Here is a 21,399-nt window from a genome sequence, read left to right as displayed (position 1 = left end):
AGAGTCTTGCCTCAGTGTTGATGGCTCCTTGCTGATCAGGGTGGTAGTTGCTGAATGCTGGGGCTGTTGTGGCTGTTTCTTAGAATAAGACAACAGTGAAGTTTGCCGTATCTATTGCCTCTTCCTTTCATGAATGATTCTCTGTTTGGGCTATTCATTTAAAATGAGATCCTACAAAGCTGATTGGATCAGGCCCTGATGGGTCTTTCTATTTCTTGTAAGATGATCTTGCTAAACTCTCCTAATGTGTTTCCTTGGAGACTCCTCATGCCAGTATCTTTTAAATGAATCTCCTTATTGAGGGTGGTAAGAGTGGTTAACAGCTTTTTGGGAGCTCAGTAGGGGAATGTGGACGTTTAGGATAAATATTTATGATATAGACGTGATTCTACTGTTTTTAATACTGTCCCCTACCTTTAGCCTTGTCTGAGTCTCCCAGTCCAGAGACCCCTGTTTGATCTTCTCCAGTGAATAAAACCCTATTATCCTGTTGAGGAAGAGGAGGGGCAGTTTCCCAGCTGAGAAGTAAGGGAGGGATTCTGGGATGGAGTGGTGAGGGGTGCAAGTTTATCTCTTTAATTGCCTTTCAACAACTCGTCTATTCTCAGCACCCCCCTCTCCTTCATAGTCACTTCCAGAGTTACTTGTGCCTGTATCTCCTGAGACCTTCTGAAATTTTGTGAGTAAATTGGTTTTCCTCTCAGTTTGATCTCTTGCAGGCTTAGCAATCAGTTCTCTGGTACCTCCTGAGTTAGTTCCTATCCCTTCTTAGGCTTTCCTGATTTCTTGATACTGATGCTATCATTTACTTTTCCGGTCAGTGTTGGCTTGTAGTTATTTATTTATTTTTATTTGTTTTTTGATCCTTTGAGGTTTTAGGAGGAGTAGAGATAAATGCAAACTTTTCATTGGTCGTCTTAACAAGAAGCTGGTTTCATATTGGATTTTTTGCTTTTTTAACAGAGTATGACTCCATAAAATAAAGAGGTCTGAGTCTTTTAACGTGGTTTTTCATATACCATGTCATGTAAGCACAAAGCTCTTTGTGAATATTGTAAAAGTTGGAAGTCACACATTAAAATTTGTGCTTTATCATTGGCTTCTAAAACTCCTTTTAGCACTTGAGATTTTATCTTAAAATTTGTTTTTTCTCATTTAAAGCAGAAATGGAAGCTGGGATTTCAGAAAATTTTTGTTTTGTTTTTGTTTTTTGGCCCCAACTCATTTTGGTTCATATAATCTTGGAAACAATAATTTTGTTTTACTTAAGAGTAAGGAAATACAGTCTAGAAAAAAGGGCTGATATTTTCTAGAAATATTATAATTCCTTGGATGTGTGTCTATAAAATACTTCATAACTAATACTGCAGCATTTACTATTTTTTAAATTTAATTAATTTAATTTATTTTTTATACAGTAGGTTCTTATTATTTATCTATTTTATACATATAATATACATATACATATAATATGCGTTTTTCTCTTTCTGACTTACTTCACTCTGTATGACAGTCTCTAGGTCCAGCCACGTCTCTACAAATGACCCAATTTTGTTCTTTTTTATGGCTGAGTAATACTCCATTGTATATATTTACCACATCTTCTTTATCCATCTGTCTGTTGATGGACATTTAGGTTGCTTCCATGTCCTGGCTATTGTAAATAGTGCTGCAATGAACATTGGGGGGCATGTATCTTTTTGAATTATGGTTTTCTGTAGGCGTATGCCCAGTAGTGGGATTGCTGGGTCATATAATACTGCAGCATTTAAAAGCCTCATACTTAAGGGTAATGAGATAAAATAACTACATAGAAAATGAGTAATTGGATAAACAAAAATCTATACTTTTGGAAATTGTTAGGGTTAGAGTAGAAAATAAGATAAAATATGCATATAATTCTTCAGGATTATGTAAACAAGGCAGGTGAATCTGGAACAGCATGTCTATGATATCTTTTTTCTTAGATATTGTTTAGAATAATTGAGAAGTATTTTTTGATGATTAAAATACCATGATTAATAAAAGCCATAAATTTGACTTAGTTACTTTGAGGTTCATTTCGGTTATGTGATATTTAAAGATGACAGTTTGGTAGCCTCTGCCACTTTACATTAATATCATTGGTTAGCATGCTTATCCAATTTTTTAGTTTTTTTAAAGCTAAAAGATGTAATCTTTAAAAAAAAAAACAACCTTCTGGCACTTAGGATTGAAATTAAACAGGAGTGCCTTCATGTATATACTTCATAAATAGAGATGTAATTTTTTGTATATACACTGTTGTTAAAAAAGAATTTTTAAGGCACACAGTTTTTGAGACAACAAAAACTGACACCAGGTGGCAAGGCTGTATTTATGATAGCAGTTGAAACTTCACACAACCTGCCCTACTAGAACTCAAGGGAAGTGCTTATAGAAATCCATTCAATAACACCACACATGCCTTATGAATTATTCTAAAAAGGCTTCTCAAAGAAATGTTTTCCTTTAGAACCCTAAAAACAAAATAGGATAAAACCTAGGCTAATATTTTTCACGTCTACTTTACCTTTTTTTCCCGAAGGAATTCTGAAGCACTTTGCAGAATTGAACTCATGTATTAAATGGGTAGAGGTCAAATGTTATTGCTACCTAAAGGGATATTGAGGGTGCTTTGCCATAAAATGTACCAGAGTCTGTTTTGTGTAGTTGTTAAGAGCATAGACTTTGGGACCAGACTGCCTGGATTTGACTTACAGAAATGATCTTTATCAGTTGTGTGGCTTGGGCAAATTATTTAACCTGCCAGCTCCTCTGTGGCTTTATCTGTAAAATGGGAATAATAATATTACTTGCCTCATATGATTGTTTGGAGGACTGAATGAATTAATGTTTGTATATGGCTTGCAACAGTGCCTAGAACAAAGCACTATATAAGTGTTGTTTTTATTATCAAGATTAATAAATTCTTTATTGACAGGCTTTAAAATCTCTTCTTTGTATAATAATCCATTAGTCAGTTCTAATTTGTGTCATGTGATAGTAGGAACACAGACTAGAGTGACACTGTATTTTATACTTTATCTTTTTTTTTAACATTTACTAAATAAATTGTTAATCAAAATTTAAGGGAAAGACATAACTTATGTCAGAGAAAGCGTTTAAAGTACTTTAGAAACCTCCAATTGTGTGTAATAGATTAATTTTACATAATTACACTGGATTTAGTTGCCTGGTATCAAGTAGATTTTTATAAATACATGAGAAAAATATTTAACTCTGGTAAGGAAAGATAATTCTTAAAAATTTACTGTTCACCAATTTTTTTAATTCAAAATTTTACTGAAATTTAGCAATAGTGCTTCTTAAGCTTTCCCTTTTATGTATCAATAGTTGAAATTTTGATTAATTTATTGAGTTTAACAATTTAAATTCAAGTTTCCATTTGCTAGAAAGAGGAATTGTGAGAAAGGATCTAAGTATAAGTTCTTATCTTTAATTAGCCAGTTATTAGAATTCAGTATTGAAGTTCACATGCAGAAAATAATTGAATGTTGACATATTTAATGAGAAAAATAGATTAAACATGTTTATATAAATTTAGTTTTAGAAACATTTAATTTATTAATTAGAATTTTTAAATAGGAAGGTACAAAATGCACACGTTAAAGAATACATTTAAAAATATTTAACTATAAAATGTATTTTAAAATTACATGGAAACTAATGATGAATTACAAAGCTTTTGTCATATAAAAATTCTGATCTTTGTACTTGTAAAAAGCAAAAAATGAAATTAAGGGTGAAGTGGTTTTGTTAGTAGTATTTGTTTTCTCTATACGTAACATGAAAATTTGAGGAAGCATCTTGCAATGAGAAATCTACGTATTTGTTAGTTTATTCACTAGATATTCAGCATATTTTATATGCTATAAACTGTGGTAGTTGCTGGTTTTACATTGATTAAAAAAACAAATGGTTTCTGCACTTAAGGATCTCAATATCTAGTATGGGAGGTGGAGGACACAAATCACATATATAATTGCAAATTCTGCTAAGTGTCATTAAGTAAAGAAATGGAGCAAGAGACCAAAGGAATCTGAAGGATCTATGTGTTACTCAATGGTGGCCACTTGGGGGAATGACTTTTGAGCTGAGATCTCAGGGATCTCAAGGATCCAAGCCAGGTCAGGAACAGGCAGGGAGCATTCCAATGAAGAAAATGGCATATGGGAAGGCCACGAGGCAAGAAAGCATCTAGACAGAGGAGGCAGTATGGCTGGAGGACAGTGTCCACAGAATAGTTACCCACAGATTTGATGGCTGACTGGATGAATGAATGGTAGCAGAAGTAATGTTTTAACAGCAGGATAGCAAAGTGGCTCTCTCCAACTACAGAACATTTGATTTTTCAGCGGCCACACTCTCATTCCATTTCAACGTGGGCTGGGATTTGTCTTATTTACCTGTCCTTCCATAGATTATTAAACAGATTTAACCTTTCAAAATATTTGGTTAAAATGGCTGAACACATCTAATAGTCACCCGGTAGCTGAGAAAATTAAAAAATAGTTGGGGGAATATCTTAGGTGTTGAGTCTCTCAGAGGCTGACGTTTTGGTTGGCTTTCTTTAGAAAGCCAAGCATCCAGTGTGTGGTTTGTATTCAGTGCCTGAGAAGAGAAATGTAGCTTGTCACCTGGTAGCATCTCTGACTGATCTCTGAGCTGTCTGCCCTCCCTGCTCTCCTTCTCATTTTCCTGTGGACATGAATGTTAAGTTCCTGGATGATGCCTCAGACCTCAGACTGTCTATCCAGATGGTGATGGAATTCTAAGAAAACTTTGAGTCCAAGTGGCCGCAACTAAACCATCTTAAGTAAGACATGTTAAAGTAGGTTCTAGGGACTTCCCAGGTGGCACAGTGGTAAGAATCCGCCTGCCAATGCAGGGGACACGAGTTCCCAGCCCTGGTCCGGGAAGATTCCGCATGCCGCGGAGCAGCTAAGCCCATGCGCCACAACTACTGAGCCTGCGAGCCGCAACTACTGAAGCCTGCGCGCCTAGAGCCCTTGCTCTGCAACAAGAGAAGCCACTGCAATGAGAAGCCTGCGTACCACAACAAGGAGCAGCCCCCGCTCGCCACAACTAGAGAAAGCCCACAATGAAGACCAAGCACAGCCAAAAAAAAAAAAAAAAAAAAAAATGTAGGTTCTAAACTTTTTTTCACTTCCAGCTTTGGCACATTTTGAAACTTAATCTAACTCTGAGGTTTCGGAAGTTTTCTCGCCTTCTGGCAGCCTTTCTTTTAAAATATGCTGGTTATTTGAGTGGTGGTCATTTGAGGTTTTATCTGTCTGTCATCTGGCTGTTTTTTGCTAAGGGGATATGTGCTTAATCATGTCACTCTTTCATTGAACAGATCCTTTTTTAGTGCCATATGTGTCTCTGTGTTAGTTGCTGATCATAGAGTAGAGAGTGAAACATCCTTGGTGTGGGAGATATCAAGCAACTAAACAAACATGACATGTAATTAGAGATTGTGTTAAGTGCTATGAGGAAAAGGAGAGGGTGCTTTGAGAGGACAGCTTCGTGACTTGCTTTGGATTGGCTCATCAGGGAAGAAGTGTCTGTATAGGTGGTTTAGGTGGAACTCTGAAAGGTAAGGAGTAGTTAGCAAAGGAGTTAGAGGGCTAAATGGAAGGTCCTAAGGCCGTTATCTCCCACAGACGTTGATTATTTTTATTCTAAAATGGAAGATTATATGTACTACTGAGCTCTAGCTTACTACTATTCACCATGTAAGGTGGGCCTAAAACAAAATCTTGATTTATAGAATTACTGTTGAGATTGTGTGGGAAGATGTCTGCTCACCTGCCTTTAAGTGTGACAGAGATCAGTATGAAATGAGTGCTAAGTGATTTTATTCAGTGTATAATGACTGTGTGTTTGCTTAGTATTTCTTTACTTTGTAACTAAATGCTGGCAACTTGAAGAACCTTTGAGTCAGTGAAGGAAATGAAAACCGACACTGTTGGATGTTGCAGAAAACCGACACTGTTGGATGTTGCAAGGTTAAGAGAACACATGACAGGCCAAGGGAAGTTAAAAAGAAGCAGAAGGGGGCTTCCCTGGTGGTGCAGTGGTTGAGAGTCCGCCTGCTGATGCAGGGGACACGGGTTCGTGCCCCGGTCCGGGAAGATCCCACATGCCGCGGAGCGGCTGGGCCCGTGAACCATGGCCGCTGAGCCTGCGCGTCCGGAGCCTGTGCTCCGCAACGGGAGGGGCCCCAACAGTGAGAGGCCCGCGTACAGCCAAAAAACAAAAAAAAGCCGAAGGAAGAGGGAGTAAGATGGAAAGAGGGCTGGGCCGTTAGTTGTAGTTATATAATTGTAAGGTCTTACGTTCTTATTACTTCATGATTAATTCAGTGCTTATATGTGAAAGTGTTGTCCATACCAATGAATTTTGAAGCTTTTCTCAGTTTGATCAGATTTGCTCTAATTTTATCTTAAGCAGAATAATTTGGCTAATGATCAATGTGGGCAGCTCGCTGTATTTCACTAGAGTAATAGGTGTGTGTGGCCCAGGAAAGAGCCCAGAAGACAAGTTCTCCACTCTTTCTGAGGTGCTTTTTCTACCATTAAAGTCTTCTGAAAACCACAGAGAGCTATACCATTTCCTTATCTTAAACATGTTAGAGAACTGCAAAAGGAAAAGGTAGATACGGTTATCTACCTGTTTGTTTAGAGATGACTCGTTTTTTAAACAGGAAGTTAGTTTTCATATATTATCTGTGATAAAGGCTAAAAGTATCTAGATTGTATCAGTTCACACTGAGAGTCGCATAGAGAATAAGACATTCAAAACCTTTAGGATTGTCTGACTTCGCGGAAGGGGACTGAAACAAAAAACAAAAACAAGCCCAACTAGAAATGGGTCTTCACTTTTCCCTTATATAGTCAGAAAATCTTTTTCTCCTTTATGCCTAAATAGGGAACATATGATGACATTATTTTGCTTTGTTTCTCATGTCAGTAACCATTTTAAACTGCATTTGCCTTTCATATGATTCTTTTTCTCAAAATGTTAATGTTTCAATGAATTTTGGATGATTGCAAATGATTCTCCATATTTAGTCAGGGCCTTATTTGATCAGAATTAAATAATATATCTATGTAAATCCAATTGACAAAGCTTTGTTATTTTAGCAAAATATTATGTATGCCCCAAAGCAAAAATTTAAAAATTAAGATAAAATGTTATAAGCTTAATGAAGGATAAAAATTTATGTTATCTTCATTGAGGAATTATCTCCTTTAAGGGATATGGGTGCCATGATAGTGTTTCTGACCACACTTTGTTTTCTACTCAACCTTACCGATGTGGATGATGACACTGCAAGTTACATTTTAAAAAATGATGACAGGGCTTCCCTGGTGGCGCAGTGGTTGAGAGTCCGCCTGCCGATGCAGGGGACGCGGGTTCGTGCCCCGGTCCGGGAGGATCCCACATGCCGCGGAGTGGCTAGGCCCGTGAGCCATGGCCGCTGGGCCTGCACGTCCGGAGCCTGTGCTCTGTAGCGGGAGAGGCCACAGCAGTGAGAGGCCTGCGTACCAAAAAAAAAAAAAAAAAAAAAGTGATGACACTGTTAGCAGTATCCTTTTTTAAAAGCACCTAGGGCAATTGATTAGAAAGTGTCATTGTACATATTTCCTTTCCTTTGTACCATTGCCAAAACTGTACATTGTCATAGCCTACTGTTCTCTTCACCGCTTACTATCAAATTGGAATGTACTCAACACAGTTCGATATTACAAATGTATTTAAAATCCAAGTGCATGGTTCTTAAATGTAAAATGACAATTTCATACGTTTTACAGAAAACGCATGTTTCAGAAGAGATGGGTGAAATTTGATGGCCTTAGCATTTCTTATTACAATAACGATAAGGTAAGTACGTTTTACAGTTTTCAAAGATTGTCCTACGCATGCTGAGTGTACGTCAATAAACTAAGCATGTGATTTGGTCTTTAAGAATAGGAGTTGGATTATCAACATGAAAAGAATTTGCATAGGATAAAACACTTGACTCTTTCCATAGTTTAACTTTTCCCAGACATATAAAATTGGGATTTTTTAAAACTTAAGTATCTAACAATTATTTATGGAATATCTCCTACGAACTACGGGATTTGCTATACGTGATATGCAGATACATAAGAAATTGCCTTTATCCTAGAGGGTGCTCAAAAATGTTTACAAAATGACACCACAAGTAGAAAATGGCAAAGCAAGGAGAGGTTATTTTGTCCTCTGGAAGGGGTGTGGAAGAATCAAGGAATGCTTCTTGCATGAGATTTCTAATGGCCATGAATTTTGAAGAAAGAAGAATGTTTGTACGTAGAGAAACTAGAAAGAACAGGACTTGATAGCAGAGAGAACAATGAGATGCCCAGATTCTCTGATTGGAAAATAGAGTATGTTCGGGAGACTAGTGGGAGATGAAGCTGAGAAGGTTGTGTTTGGAGTTAGAGCACACTGAATATCTTGATGTGCAAGTGGTTACAATATATTCTTTAGGCAGTTGAGTCTTAACAACATGATACTATTTTGATCATGTCCTTCTCCTTAGGGATGAGAATGTCTTTATTCTTAGGAGATGTAGGCTGAAATATTTAGGGGTGAAGTGTCATTATATATGCAAATGTCTTTCAAATGTTACCTATCTATATATACCCTCTCTATATGTATATTTATATATATATGTGTGTGTATATATATATATATATATATACATGCACACATGCATAGCTAGGTAAAACAAAAAATAACCATGTTAACAACTGTCCAATTGAGGTTATGAGTGTTCCTTGTACTAATCTTTCAACTTCTACGTGTTTGAAAATTTCCTTAATTAAAAAGTTGCAACTAATAAATAGACCGTATTTTTTGTTAGTTAAAATCATATAATTTTACAATCTTAACTATATACATTCTTTTAATGTATTGATTTAACACTTAACCACATCCTCTTATTTATAGTTTATAATCTAATATTATCTTCTCATTATTTAGTGATTTTTCACTGCCTAATATTGGTGTTATTGGTGGCTCAAATAGAGATTTAGATTCCCTTTCATGTATTGATTGTTCAGTGCTACAAGAAAGAAGAGCATATGCTTTTAGACAGAAAGTAATACACACTGCATGTTACAACACTAAGAATAATTGAAAGTTTAGAGAAGTATTCATTGGTTTCTCTTTGCAGTGATCCCGCTAAAGCATCAGATAGGTTTAAACACACCTCTTTGACATTTGCAAGATATGGGATGAACATTTTTAAAAGCTAGTTTTCTGCCTTAGCTATTGTTTTCAGTTTGCTTGTTCATTTGAATCTTGAGACAATTTCTGTAACCAAGGGTGGGTAAAATATAGTCTCTGTATCTGATGCAATCTGACCTCTGGTTTTCTTTAGCACCTGTGCCCTTCTCTGGTTTGCTTGAAATGAGGAAGAAAACTATTCTGTGCCATCAGGCTCTGTTGTTGTTGATATCATTATCATTCAGGAGAGAGAATTTCTAGTGTCTCTGTCCAACCAGACTCACTCTCTTTGTCCTTTAAAAGCTCATCTCAACTGTAGTGAGGAGCTGAGCACCTATCCACCCTGATGCAATAAAAACGATGTAGCCTTGGTTTTAAATTGAGATAAAAAGTTTGTTAAGATGAATTATTACAAATTCTTTACCTTGACATTAAAATTTTTTAAAAAATTCAAATTGTTGTTTCCTATGGCATTTCGTTCCTTTACTACTCAGATGAGTGGTTTCATGTTGGCAAAAAAACCCCAAAACACTAGGATGGGTGTTTCCTAAAAGGAGACGTGGTTTCTGTTGTGACCCTTCTGGCAAAAGGGATGGATTGGTAGACTGGGAAGAGGGGATTTCAAGGCCAGTGAACAGAGAGCATAAGTATGGCCATAGCTTCTATCTCAGCTGGGTGTGCAGTTTTTGTGGTCCTGTGCACCAAGGAGTTGTGTCTTCCAGTGTTTAAATGTGCACTTGAGAAGCCTGTGGTTGGACTTTCAGGAGGTAGTTTGCAGAGTTGCCTGTTCCCCTAGTTTTCTTCTGCTTTCCTCAGTGCTGCTCAATCATGTCTCAGCAAGGCCTTTTCATTGTATTACTGAAAATGGCATCATCCCAACAGCCTTGATATCTGGTCACCTGCCAAGAGATCTCACTCACCCCTGTTCTCACTCAGCTGGGGGCAGAATTGCCCTGTGGTCATTTCATTGCCTGAAAGTGGTAGATAAATGGCAAACTTGACCTAGATATCTGTTTATTATAGGCTCAAGGGATGCTTTAGAATTGCTTTCCTTAAGGAAAATTTCACACGCTGAAAAATGCAGTCATTTTGAGCCTAGTGTCATTTAGTTTAGTTTTTTTTTCTTTTTATTGTGTGTTAGAATGGAAATGTAAAATCAACTCTACAGTGTTAAAAATTTTGAGATTTATCTTAGAATCTCAGAAAAGCTGATAGGTGAGCCATTAGAGAAACTACAACTTCCTGAGGTTAAAGTTAGCATAGTATTTTGCTTCTTAAGTACATTTTTATCACTTCTGGGGAATTTATTTTTCTATTACTCTTCCATAAGTACTAACGTTAAACATCATTATTGTAGGCATGTTGGTGAGTTGTTATGTTTTTAAGGAATTTTTTTTTATCTCTTCGAAGAGATCTAGAAGAAGGAAAATCTCCTTTTTAAAATTCCTGTGTCTTTCTCTACAATGCTGCTTCATTTTTTTCTCTACTGAAAAATGGGTTAATGGCAACGTTTTATTCAACATATAGTTAATTATCTCACTAGAGATGTATTTTTGTAAGCTCTTCTAATTCTTAGGCAAACTACAGTTTGACAGTGGATCACCTGGGGGATAAAGTGTAAGTAAATGTTTCTGGATATTCTGGATTTTTCACCGTCTGGACTCAGCCACTACAAACTTACAGCCAGAGGGACTGTATCACTGTCCCCAAAGGTGCTGTGCCCCTTTGAATCTCTCAGGTTGCCTGACAATGGGGAGACATTCTCTCCCTCCTGTCAATTCCTAGAGTACTTCCTGGTCTAATATTGCCATTATAACCCGCTTGCATTTATTGGGTTTTCTTTGTTAAGCCAATCATGTCATATGTTTCTTTGCAGTGACCTTTATCAACAGTGTCTTGGTACAACTGTGGAGAACTTGTGTGTCTTTTCCTGTATTTTCACCTCCATGGTTTTGCTCTTCCCTCTGACTCTCATTAGCCATTACCATCCATGAAAATCCTGTGCAAACTTTAAGACCCATCCTGTTCTCCTCCTCCATGAACGTTTCCTTTATTCTCTCCAACTATGACATTTGAACAATAATATGCAGGAAAGGTGAGAGGGAAAACAAGCTGAAAGTATGGAGGCAAATCAGGAGAGTGTGCAGTAAATCAGGCATTAATTTATCAGGGTGTAGGCTGTATAGGCCAGTGGAGGTGTTTAAAAAAATGAATTTCGAAAAATACTAAAAATGAGCTGTTGGAGTTTGTATAATTGTGATTGATTGGACATAGGATTCATTCATTCAGAAAATAAGCAATACTGATTATGTGAAAGGTAATGGAGAAAATGGATGTAGGATGCACAGTCAGTTTGGAAAGACTGTACTGATCAGATGATCCCACAGTAAATATAAAGAATTATCATTTAAATTAGAATTAGTAATTGCTATAGAGGAAAGTACAGGTTACTGTTAAATTAGGGTTATCTGGCTGGGTGAGGATGAAGGGCCTGAGAGAAGAGACTGGTCAGAGGGCTTTCTTCAGAGCATATATTCATGCTGAAATAGGAAAGATGTAGAGGCAGTAAGTATGTGAAAACGGGTATGAAAAATGGTTCCTTGCAGACCAGAGTATGTAGAGTCACTGGACTGAGCAGGACCACAATGTATTCATGGAACTTCAATAAAGCTAATGTGACTAGAAAGAATCAGGAACTGGTAGGGAGCAAGTTGACCATGTAGATGTCAGAAGAGTCCCAGGTTATGTGGGTACAAAAGAGAAGCACAAGTCAAAGGCTACTCTATTGAAGACTGACCAGAAGAATGATATTTTTATGGACAGATATAGAGGAAGGGTATGTTTTCAGGAGCTAATTCAGTTTAAAAGTTTGAGATGCTTATGGGACAGTTATATGTCCCATTGATTCAAAATACCGGAGTGGAGTTGACGGAAATGGACAAGGAAGGAAGGGACAGATTTTAGAATTATCCACATAAATTTGGTAGTTGAAATAGTAAGAAGGGATTTTTTTTCTCCTTAGGGACAGAAGATAAAACCAAAAACATGGAAAATAAGGAGAAAAAGTTATTTTGTTAGTACCTATTCCTTGACCTCCCTCCCCTTTTCCCAGGAAGTTGCCCCCTCATCTTCCTAAGTCACAGTTCAAGTATCTTACTTGATTTTGGCTGCTTGAGAGGATAAAGGAAAGCCTTCATGGTGTTGTTATTGAAGATGGCATTAAAGAATGGATAGGATTTTGATGGATACATAAAGGCAGGAATGGGAGTTAGAGTAGAAGAAACTGTCAAATAACTAAGAGGGAATACCATGAGAGTATAGTGTATCTCTTCAACTGGCAAAGGAGAAACTTCCCAGTAGACTGCCGTGTTGCTCGCAGTAACTGTCTTTTACCCATCTGCTATTGTATGGCTGGAGTTTGCCGCTGGGAGGAATGTGAACTTGACCCTTGTGATCTGCATGGAATGGTTTAGTGCATTCTTCTCCTAACCAGTTGTTTCAGATACTTGGGACCTGGGTCAAAAGTGATGGTTCCATGGATGATGGAAAGGAATTGTAGAAGAAACCCCATAAAGTTGTGTCTAAACTCTTTTGACACTAAGACCTTTCATGATGTGGCCTTTATTTATGTTTTCAGCCTCATCTCTTTTGACTCGACACTGCAGCTCCTCTTACTTCTCTACTTTACACCTCTGTTATTCAGTCTTTCTGGCCAGGATACCCCCTGCCCCCTCACTTATCTATTTGGTTAACTTAAGGTTTCTTAAAGTCAGGTTCAAATGTCACTATTTCTGTGAAAATACCTCTGACCTCTTGTAAGCAGAATTGAGAATTCTCATCTTCGTACTCTTACTTCCCATGTCTTGTACTCTTTTTAAACTTTTTTCTCATTTGGTTAGTTGGTTTTTCATTTTGAGGCCACTTGAACATATAAATACTGTTGGAATTTTCTTTCCAACACAGGGCCCAGTAAATGTTACACTCTTAGTAAATAGTTGAAATTATGGGGGCGATGATTATGCCAATTGTTTTAGGAGGGTCCAGGAAAATGCAGACGGAGAAAATTATCAAGAGTCTTAAGAATGACTTTCTTGAGCAAAATTGTAATAGGTCTATGCCAATTGCAAAGAGCCGAATCCATGTTTTTTCACTCTTCAGTCACTGGAGAATAAAAAGTGATGCAGTGGAGATCAAGATCTTCATTATCAGAGCATTGAGTAATATGGGTTAATTGATACAATCCAACAGTCTGGTTTCTTAGATAATATTCTTGTTCACAATATGTAGCAGTGGTTTTGAATTGGTGTAGTTACAGTACCTGTGATGGCCAGCAGATGCCTGCAAACACCATAAAATCATTTTGACCAGATTGTTTCAAAGAACACACCGCTGTCTTTTGTAACTATGTATTGCTGGTCTGCTATGTTGTTTGTGTGTGAGTCATTGTCTCTTAATTGCAGATGAAGAGAAGAGTGAAAAGACATCTCACTTGGAAGGGGCACTTAATATTTTCCTTTCTGGGGACTTAAGTGTGTATAAGGATATATGCTATTTATATGTGATTTTAAAATTTTAGATTGAAATTATGAAAGAGAAGCACTTGTAAATGTCTTGCCATTCTGTTTTTGATAAAGGGAATTTTATTTTAATGTTTCTTCTTTATGGATCTTTTTCTCTAACCAATACAGGAGAAGTATTCAAAAGGAATAATTCCCCTTTCTGCTATATCTACGGTACGAGTTCAAGGAGACAACAAATTTGAAGTTGTTACAACACAAAGAACTTTTGTTTTTAGAGTAGAAAAAGAAGGTAAGATTCTTTCTTTATCCCTATAAAAAGAGAGACATTAATTTCTGACCAATCGTAAGATTTAAATAAGCCATTTACGATAGAAATGTCAGACAATCTTTAAATATGTTACTTTTAAATGATTTACATTTTATATTAATTTTTTGAACGCCATTATATTAAAACATAAACGAATTGACAAGTCATTGTTGTTTGTTCACTGTTCTTTCATGCAACAAATATTTAGTGTGAATCTACTAAGTGCCAAGGACTCGTCTAAATTTGGGGTACATAGCAGTGAAGAAAAGTAGACAAAAATCTCTGCTCTTATGGAACTCACTTTTAGTTGTTGATAATGCAAAATAGTTATTCAATGTGGAAAAATAATTTTTCTAGCAATTAAAACATTGGTTTTATGAAGTTTATGTATGGCCTATTTTTACGATCAAGCAGGCATGGTAATCATTTTAAGATAGATTTTGGAGTATCTTTTATATTTCTTGAGTTTTTTTCACCTGTATCATTTGCTGCGGGTCACTTGATGGTGAAAATTGATACAAAGATGGCACATGGTTTGTGGATGGAGTCTAAACCTTTAAATCTTCTCTGACTCTTTTTTCTGGGGTGGGGGAGATGGGGAAGGGAGAGACAGGCAAATTAAAATTCTCTGGTGTAACTTCGATTGACTCTCAGTATATCAGTACTACTTTTAAAGAATGTAAATAAGGCCATCTTCATTAACTAAAGAATTAGAATTTTAACTTAAAGCATCTTTTATTTTAGTAGAGATGATAACTTGATTTTAAAAAGTACTTCTTGGTACTTAATTGTTTGAATAATAGTGGTATGGAAAAATTACTGAATATGTGATATTTGCTAAATGCTTCATTTTCCCAATAGTCTCATGAGGTTTGTAGGTAGTAGTTATTTTACACATAACTGTAAATATTTTACACTATTTTACACATGTAAGTATTTACCTTTTATAAACTACAACAATATTAGGAATTATGGGGCAATTTTTTTTTTAATTGCTGGATTCCTAGAACATATGCCAATGCATAGCACATGGAAAGCACTCAATAAATACTGTATGTCACTGAGAAGTTTCCATTATTACTTGGGATAATCAGTAAATGGATAAGTCCCAACTGCTGCTCACACTGCAGCAAATTTTTTCAAACTGTGAGTCACTCACTGTCAATTTGTGAGATCAGTGTAGTGGTTTCTGAATAGTTCCCCCAAAGTCCCACAAAACAAAAACCAAACCAATATAAAATACAGCAGAATAAGGAATATCAAAGTGCACTGCCTACAGTAAGTGTAAGTCTCATAGTGTGAAACGTACCTATGTATATACTGCCCAGGTGTAACGTAAGAAGTGTTTCTCACTTGACTTGCTATTTAAAAACAAATGTCAAGAACTGTAGCCTAGAGCTGGGGTTGGTAACCTGGCCTGTAACCTGAATCTGGCCCGCTGCTTGTTTTCGTAAGTACAGTCTTATTAGACCCCAGCCACTCTCATTCATTTATGTTGCCTTATGGCTGCTTCTGTGCCTTAGTTGCAGTGCTGAGTAGTTGCTGCAGACTGTATGGCCAGGAAAGCCTGGGATATTTACTCTCTGACCGTTTACAGAAAAGTTTGCCAGCCCCTGTCCTAGAGTATTTGATATTGACATATGTATTATGACTCAAATGCCTGAAATTCAGAAAATTATCCACAGTTGTGATACTCGATATGAGACTCTTTTTTGAAATCACAGTTTCTCTTTTTCTGTATTTTCTTAAAACACATGGCATTGCTCCTCTCGACTGGCTATCAGAATGGTCAGTCCTTATGCTCTGGTCTCCACTGCCTGAGCTGATTGCCTGTTTCTTTGAGGTGCTTATCCTCTTCCCGTTGGCTTCTCATAGGGAAATTCACATATGCCACAGAGTCTGCATTTTAGGCTAGACATAATAAAGCTTCGACTTGTGTGAAAATCTGTTTAGTCATATTTACTTGTGGCGGTTACAAATTAAACAGACACATTTTATTTAAAGAAAATGTATCAACCCACACATGTTTAAAAGTTACATGTTTACAATGGACCAGTAAGTCCCTTCCCGGTATATAGTTCATATTTATGATGTAAACTTAGTATATGGAGGGGGTGGAATCAAGATGGTGGTGTGGGAAGACATGGAGTTAGCATAGCCCCACAACTAGGGCGCCTGCCAGCCGCTGGTGGGGGACCCTGATGCCCAAGGAGATGGGAGGAACCACCAAGTGAACCAGTGGGATGTGGGGTGAGTGAGGGGGGAGGAGAAGTGGAGGCCAGACAGGATCGGCACCCCTGAGGCAGGGGAGAGCAGGAGAGGCAGGCAGGAGGGGCCCTCTGGGAGGAGCGAGAGAGGAGCCAAGGGCGATAGCCTGGCCCACTCGATCCCGGAAAGACCCACTTCAGACCTAGGGACACATACAGACTAAAAGTGAAGGGATGGGAAAAGATATTTCATGCAAATGGAAATCAAAAGAAAGCTGGAGTAGTAATACATGTGTCCTATAAAATAGACTTTAAAATAAAGACTGTTACAAGGGATAAGGAAGGACACTACATAATGATCAAAGGATCAATCCAAGAAGAAGATATAACAATTATAAATGTTTGTGCACCCAACATAGGAGCACCTCAATACATAAGGCAAATGCTAACAACCATGAAAGGAGAAATCGACAGTAACACAATAATAGTAGGGGACTTTAACACGTCACTTATACCAATGGACAGATCATCCAAACAGAAAATAAATAAGGAAACACAAGCTTTAAATTATACAATACACCACATAGAGTTAATTGATATTTATAGAACATTCCACCCAAAAGCAGCAGAATACACTTTCTTCTCAAGTGCACATGGAACAGTCTCCAGGATAGATCACATCTTGTGTCACAAATAAAGCCTTGGAAAATTTAAGAAAATTGAAATCGTATCAAGCATCTTTTCTGACCACGCTATGAGACTGGAGATCAATTACAGGAAAAAAACTAAAAAACATAAATACGTGGAGGCTAAACAGTGCACTACTAAATAACGAATAGATCACTGAAGAAATCAAAGAAGAAGTTAAAAAATACATAGGGGGCTTCCCTGGTGGCGCAGTGGTTGAGAGTCCGCCTGCAGATGCAGGGGACATGGGTTCGTGCCCCGGTCCGGGAAGATCCCACATGCCGCGGAGCAGCTGGGCCCATGAGCCATGGCCGCTGAGCCTGTGCATCCGGAGGCTGTGCTCTGCAGCGGGAGAGGCCACAACAGTGAGAGGCCCACATACCGCAAAAAAACAAAAAACAAACAAAAAAGAACATAGGAACAAATGACAATGAAAATATAACAACCCAAAACCTATGGTATGCAGCAAAAGCAGTTCTAAGAGGGAAGTTTATAGCAATTCAATCTCACCTGAAGAAAGAAGAAAAATCTCAAATAAACAATCTAACCCATAAAACAGCTAGAGAAAAAAGAACAAAGAAAACCCAAAGTCGGTAGAAGGAAAGAAATCATGAAGATCAGAGCAGAAATAAATGAAATAGAAACGAAGAAAACAATAGCAAAGATCAATAAAACTAAAAGCTGGTTCTTTGAGAAGATAAACAAAATTAATAAACCCTTGCACAGACTCATCAAGAAAAAAATAGGAGAGGACACAAATCAATAAAATTAGAAATGAAAAAGGAGAAATCACAACTGACCCCACAGAAATACAAAGGATTATAAGAGAATACTGCAAACAACTACATGCCAATAAAATGGACAACCGTGAAGAAATGGACAAATTCTTAGAAAGGTACAATTTTCCAAGACTGAACCAGAAAGAATTAGAAAATATAAACAGACCTATCACAATGAAAGTGAAACCGTGATTAAAAATCTTCCAACAAACAAAAGTCCAGGACCAGATGGCTTCACAGGCGAATTCTATTAAACATTTAGAGAACAGCTAACACCAGTCCTTCTCAAACTCTTCCAAAAAATTGCAGAGGGAGAAACAATCCCAAATTCATTCTACGAAGCCACCATCACCCTGATACAAAACCAGAAAAAGGTCTCACACACAAAAAAAATTATAGACCAATATCACTGATGAACATAGATGCAAAAATCCTGAACAAAATACTAGCAAACAGAATCCAACAGTACATTAAAAGGATCATACACCATGATCAAGTGGGATTTATCCCAGGGATGCAAGCATTCTTCAATATACGCAAATCAAACATTGTGATACACCACATTAACAAATTAAGGAATAAATACCATATGATCATCTCAATAGATGCAGAAAAAGCTTCTGACAAAATTCAATACCCATTTATGATGGATGAAAACTCTCCAGAAAATGGGCATAGAGGGAACCTACCTCCACATAACAAAGACCATATATGACAAACCCACAGCAAGCAACATACACAGTGGTGAAAAACTGAAAACATTTCCACTAAGATCAGGAAAAGGACAAGGATGCCCACTCTTGCCACTCTTATTCAACATAGTTTTGGAAGTCCTAGCCACGACAATCAGAGAAGAAAAAGAAATAAAAGGAATACAAATTGGAAAAGAAAACTGTCACTGTTTGCAGATGACATGATACTATACATAGAAAATCCTAAAGATGCCACCAGAAAACTACTCGAACTAATCAATGAATTTGGTAAGGTTGCAGGATATAAAATTAATGCACAGAAATCTCTGTCATTCCTCTACACCAACAATGAAAAATCAGAAAGAGAAATCAAGGACACACTCCTGTTTACCACTGCAACAAAAAGAAAAAAATACCTAGGAATAAACCTCCCTAAGGAGACAAAAGTCTTGTACTCAGAAAATTATAAAATACTGATGAAAGAAATCAAAGATGACATAAACAGATGAAGAACTATACCATGTTCTTGGATTGGAAGAATCAATATTGTGAAAATGACTATACTACCCAAAGCGATCTACAGATTCAATACAATCCCTGTCAAACTACCAATGGCATTCTTCACAGAATTAGAACAAAAAATTTTGCAATTCGTATGGAAACACAAAAGACCCCGAATAACCAAAGCAATCCTGAAAAAGAAAAATGGAGTTGGAGGAATCAGGCTCCCCAACTTCAAACTGCACCTCAAAGCTACAGTAATCCAGACAGTATGATACTGGCACAAAAACAGAAATATAGATCAATGGTACAGGATAGACTGCCCAGAGATAAACCCACGCACATATTGGCACCAAATTTACAACAAAGGAGGATAGAACATACAGTGGAGAAAAGACAGTCTCTTCAATAAGTGGTGCTGGGAAAACTGGACAGCTACATGGAAAAGAATGAAATTAGAACACTACCTAACACCATACACAAAAATAAACTCCAAGTGTATTAAAGACCTAAATATAAGACCAGACACTATAAAAGTCTCAGAGGAAAACATAGGAAAAACACTCTTTGACATAAACCACAGCAAGATCTTTTTTTACCCACCTCCTAAAGAAATGGAAATAAAAACAAAAATAAACAAATGGGACCTAATTAAACTTAAAAGCTTTTGCACAGCAAAGAAACCATAAACGAGACAAAAAGACAACCCTCAGAATTCGAGAAACTATTTGCAAAAGAATCAACAGACAAAGGATTAATCTCCAAAATATACAAATAGCTCATGGAGCTCAATAGCAAAAGAACAAACAATCCAGTTAAAAAATGGGCAGAAGACCTAAAGACATTTCACCAAGGAAGACATACAGATGGCCAAGAGGCACATGAAAAGATGCTCAACATCACTAATTATTAGAGAAATGCAAATCAAAACTACAATGAGGTATCACCTCATGCTGGTGAGAATGGCCATCATCAGAAAATCTAGAAACAATAAATACTAGAAAGGATGTGTTGGAAAGGAAACCCCCCTGCACTGTTGGTGGAAATGTAAATTGATGCAACCACCATGGAAAACAGTATGGAGTTTCCTTAAAAATAGAACTACCATATGACCCAGTAATCCCACTACTAGGCATATGCCCTGAGAAAACCATAATTCAAAAAGAGACACATACCACAGTGTTCATTGCAGCACTATTTACAATAGCCAGGATGTGGAAGCAACCTAAATGTTCACTGACAGATGAATGGATAAAGAAGATGTGGCACATATATACAATGGAATATTACTCAGCCATAAAAAGAAATGAAATTGAGTTATTTGTAGTGAGGTGGTTGGACCTAGAGTCTGTCATACAGAGTGAAATAAGTCAGAAAGAGAACAACAAATACCATATGCTAACACATATATATGGAATCTATGAAAAAAAAAATGGTACTGATGAACCTAGTTGCAGGGAAGGAATAAAGAGGTAGACATAGAGAATGGACTTGATGACATGGGGTGGGAGGGCGAAGCTGGGGCAAAGTGAGAGTAGCATCAACATATATACACTACTGAATGTAAAATAGTTGGCTGGTGGGAAGCAGAAGCATAGCACAGGGAGGTCGGGTCAGTGCTTTGCAGTGACCTAGAGGGGTGGGATAGGGAGGATAAGAGGGAGGCTCCAGTGGGAGGAGATACGGGGACATATGTATGCATATGGCTGATTCACTTTGGTGTACAACAGAAACTAACACAGTATTGTGAAGCAATTATACTCCAATAAAGATCTATTAAACAAAAAAAAACCTTTATGAACCTTAGTATGAATTATTGTTTGTTAAATAAATATTAGGTGTTTAATTTTTGAAACCATGAAAATACTGCTTCAGTGAAAACTGAGACTGTCAACATAGAATTAATGAATATGCTGTTTTCACTGAAAGTCATTTTTACATAGTAACAGCTCACATTTTTAAAGATAAGTGTATAAGGGTGTATGTGTGTGTGTATGTATGTGTATATGTATATATATGTAAATGGCACATGTGTCTATATATTTGGTATGGAACCTTCAACAAGATACTGTATGTATTTTATTAAGTTTTTTTTTTATTCCTCCTTCTATGTATACAAATGGTTGATTATTTTTTATTTGGTGGACACTGAGAAATCAACCATAGTGGCTTATGAAAAACTTGACTTAATGAACTTTAAGCCTAATTAAACTTTGCTTCAGTCTAATCAAGAAGCAAAATCAAAGTTTAGAGCAGAAGGGGGCAGTAGTTTGACATCGTAACAGAGATGAATTCTTCATTTTTGGTGAAAAGTATCTGAGTGACCTAAATACACAGCTCCCTTTGTCTCCCTTGAAACCAGTGTCAAGATTTCAAAAATGCTGCATTGCCCACTGGTGTTGC

The 21,399-nt window shown here is 37.0% G+C and overlaps 1 protein-coding gene across 16 annotated transcripts in view; it reads left to right on the top strand.

The window, feature by feature from the left end:
- Window positions 1-21,399, top strand: part of ARAP2 (ArfGAP with RhoGAP domain, ankyrin repeat and PH domain 2) — a 196,600-nt gene that overhangs the window by 44,234 nt on the left and 130,967 nt on the right. For all 16 annotated transcript variants that reach the window (XM_089911758.1, XM_089911751.1, XM_089911748.1 and 13 more), the window contains 2 exons: window positions 7,863-7,932; window positions 13,992-14,112. In XM_089911758.1, the coding sequence (XP_089767884.1) occupies window positions 7,863-7,932; window positions 13,992-14,112 (191 nt within the window). The remainder of the gene's footprint in view (window positions 1-7,862; window positions 7,933-13,991; window positions 14,113-21,399) is intronic.

This window comes from Delphinapterus leucas, chromosome 5 (assembly GCF_059928025.1).
Source record: "Delphinapterus leucas isolate spDelLeu-1000000601 "Yukka" chromosome 5, BTC_Dleu_Yukka2, whole genome shotgun sequence".
NCBI classification, from domain to species: Eukaryota; Metazoa; Chordata; class Mammalia; order Artiodactyla; family Monodontidae; genus Delphinapterus; species Delphinapterus leucas.
The sequence above is the reverse complement of the archived record's forward strand: the minus strand, read 5'-3'. Positions and strand labels throughout refer to the sequence as shown.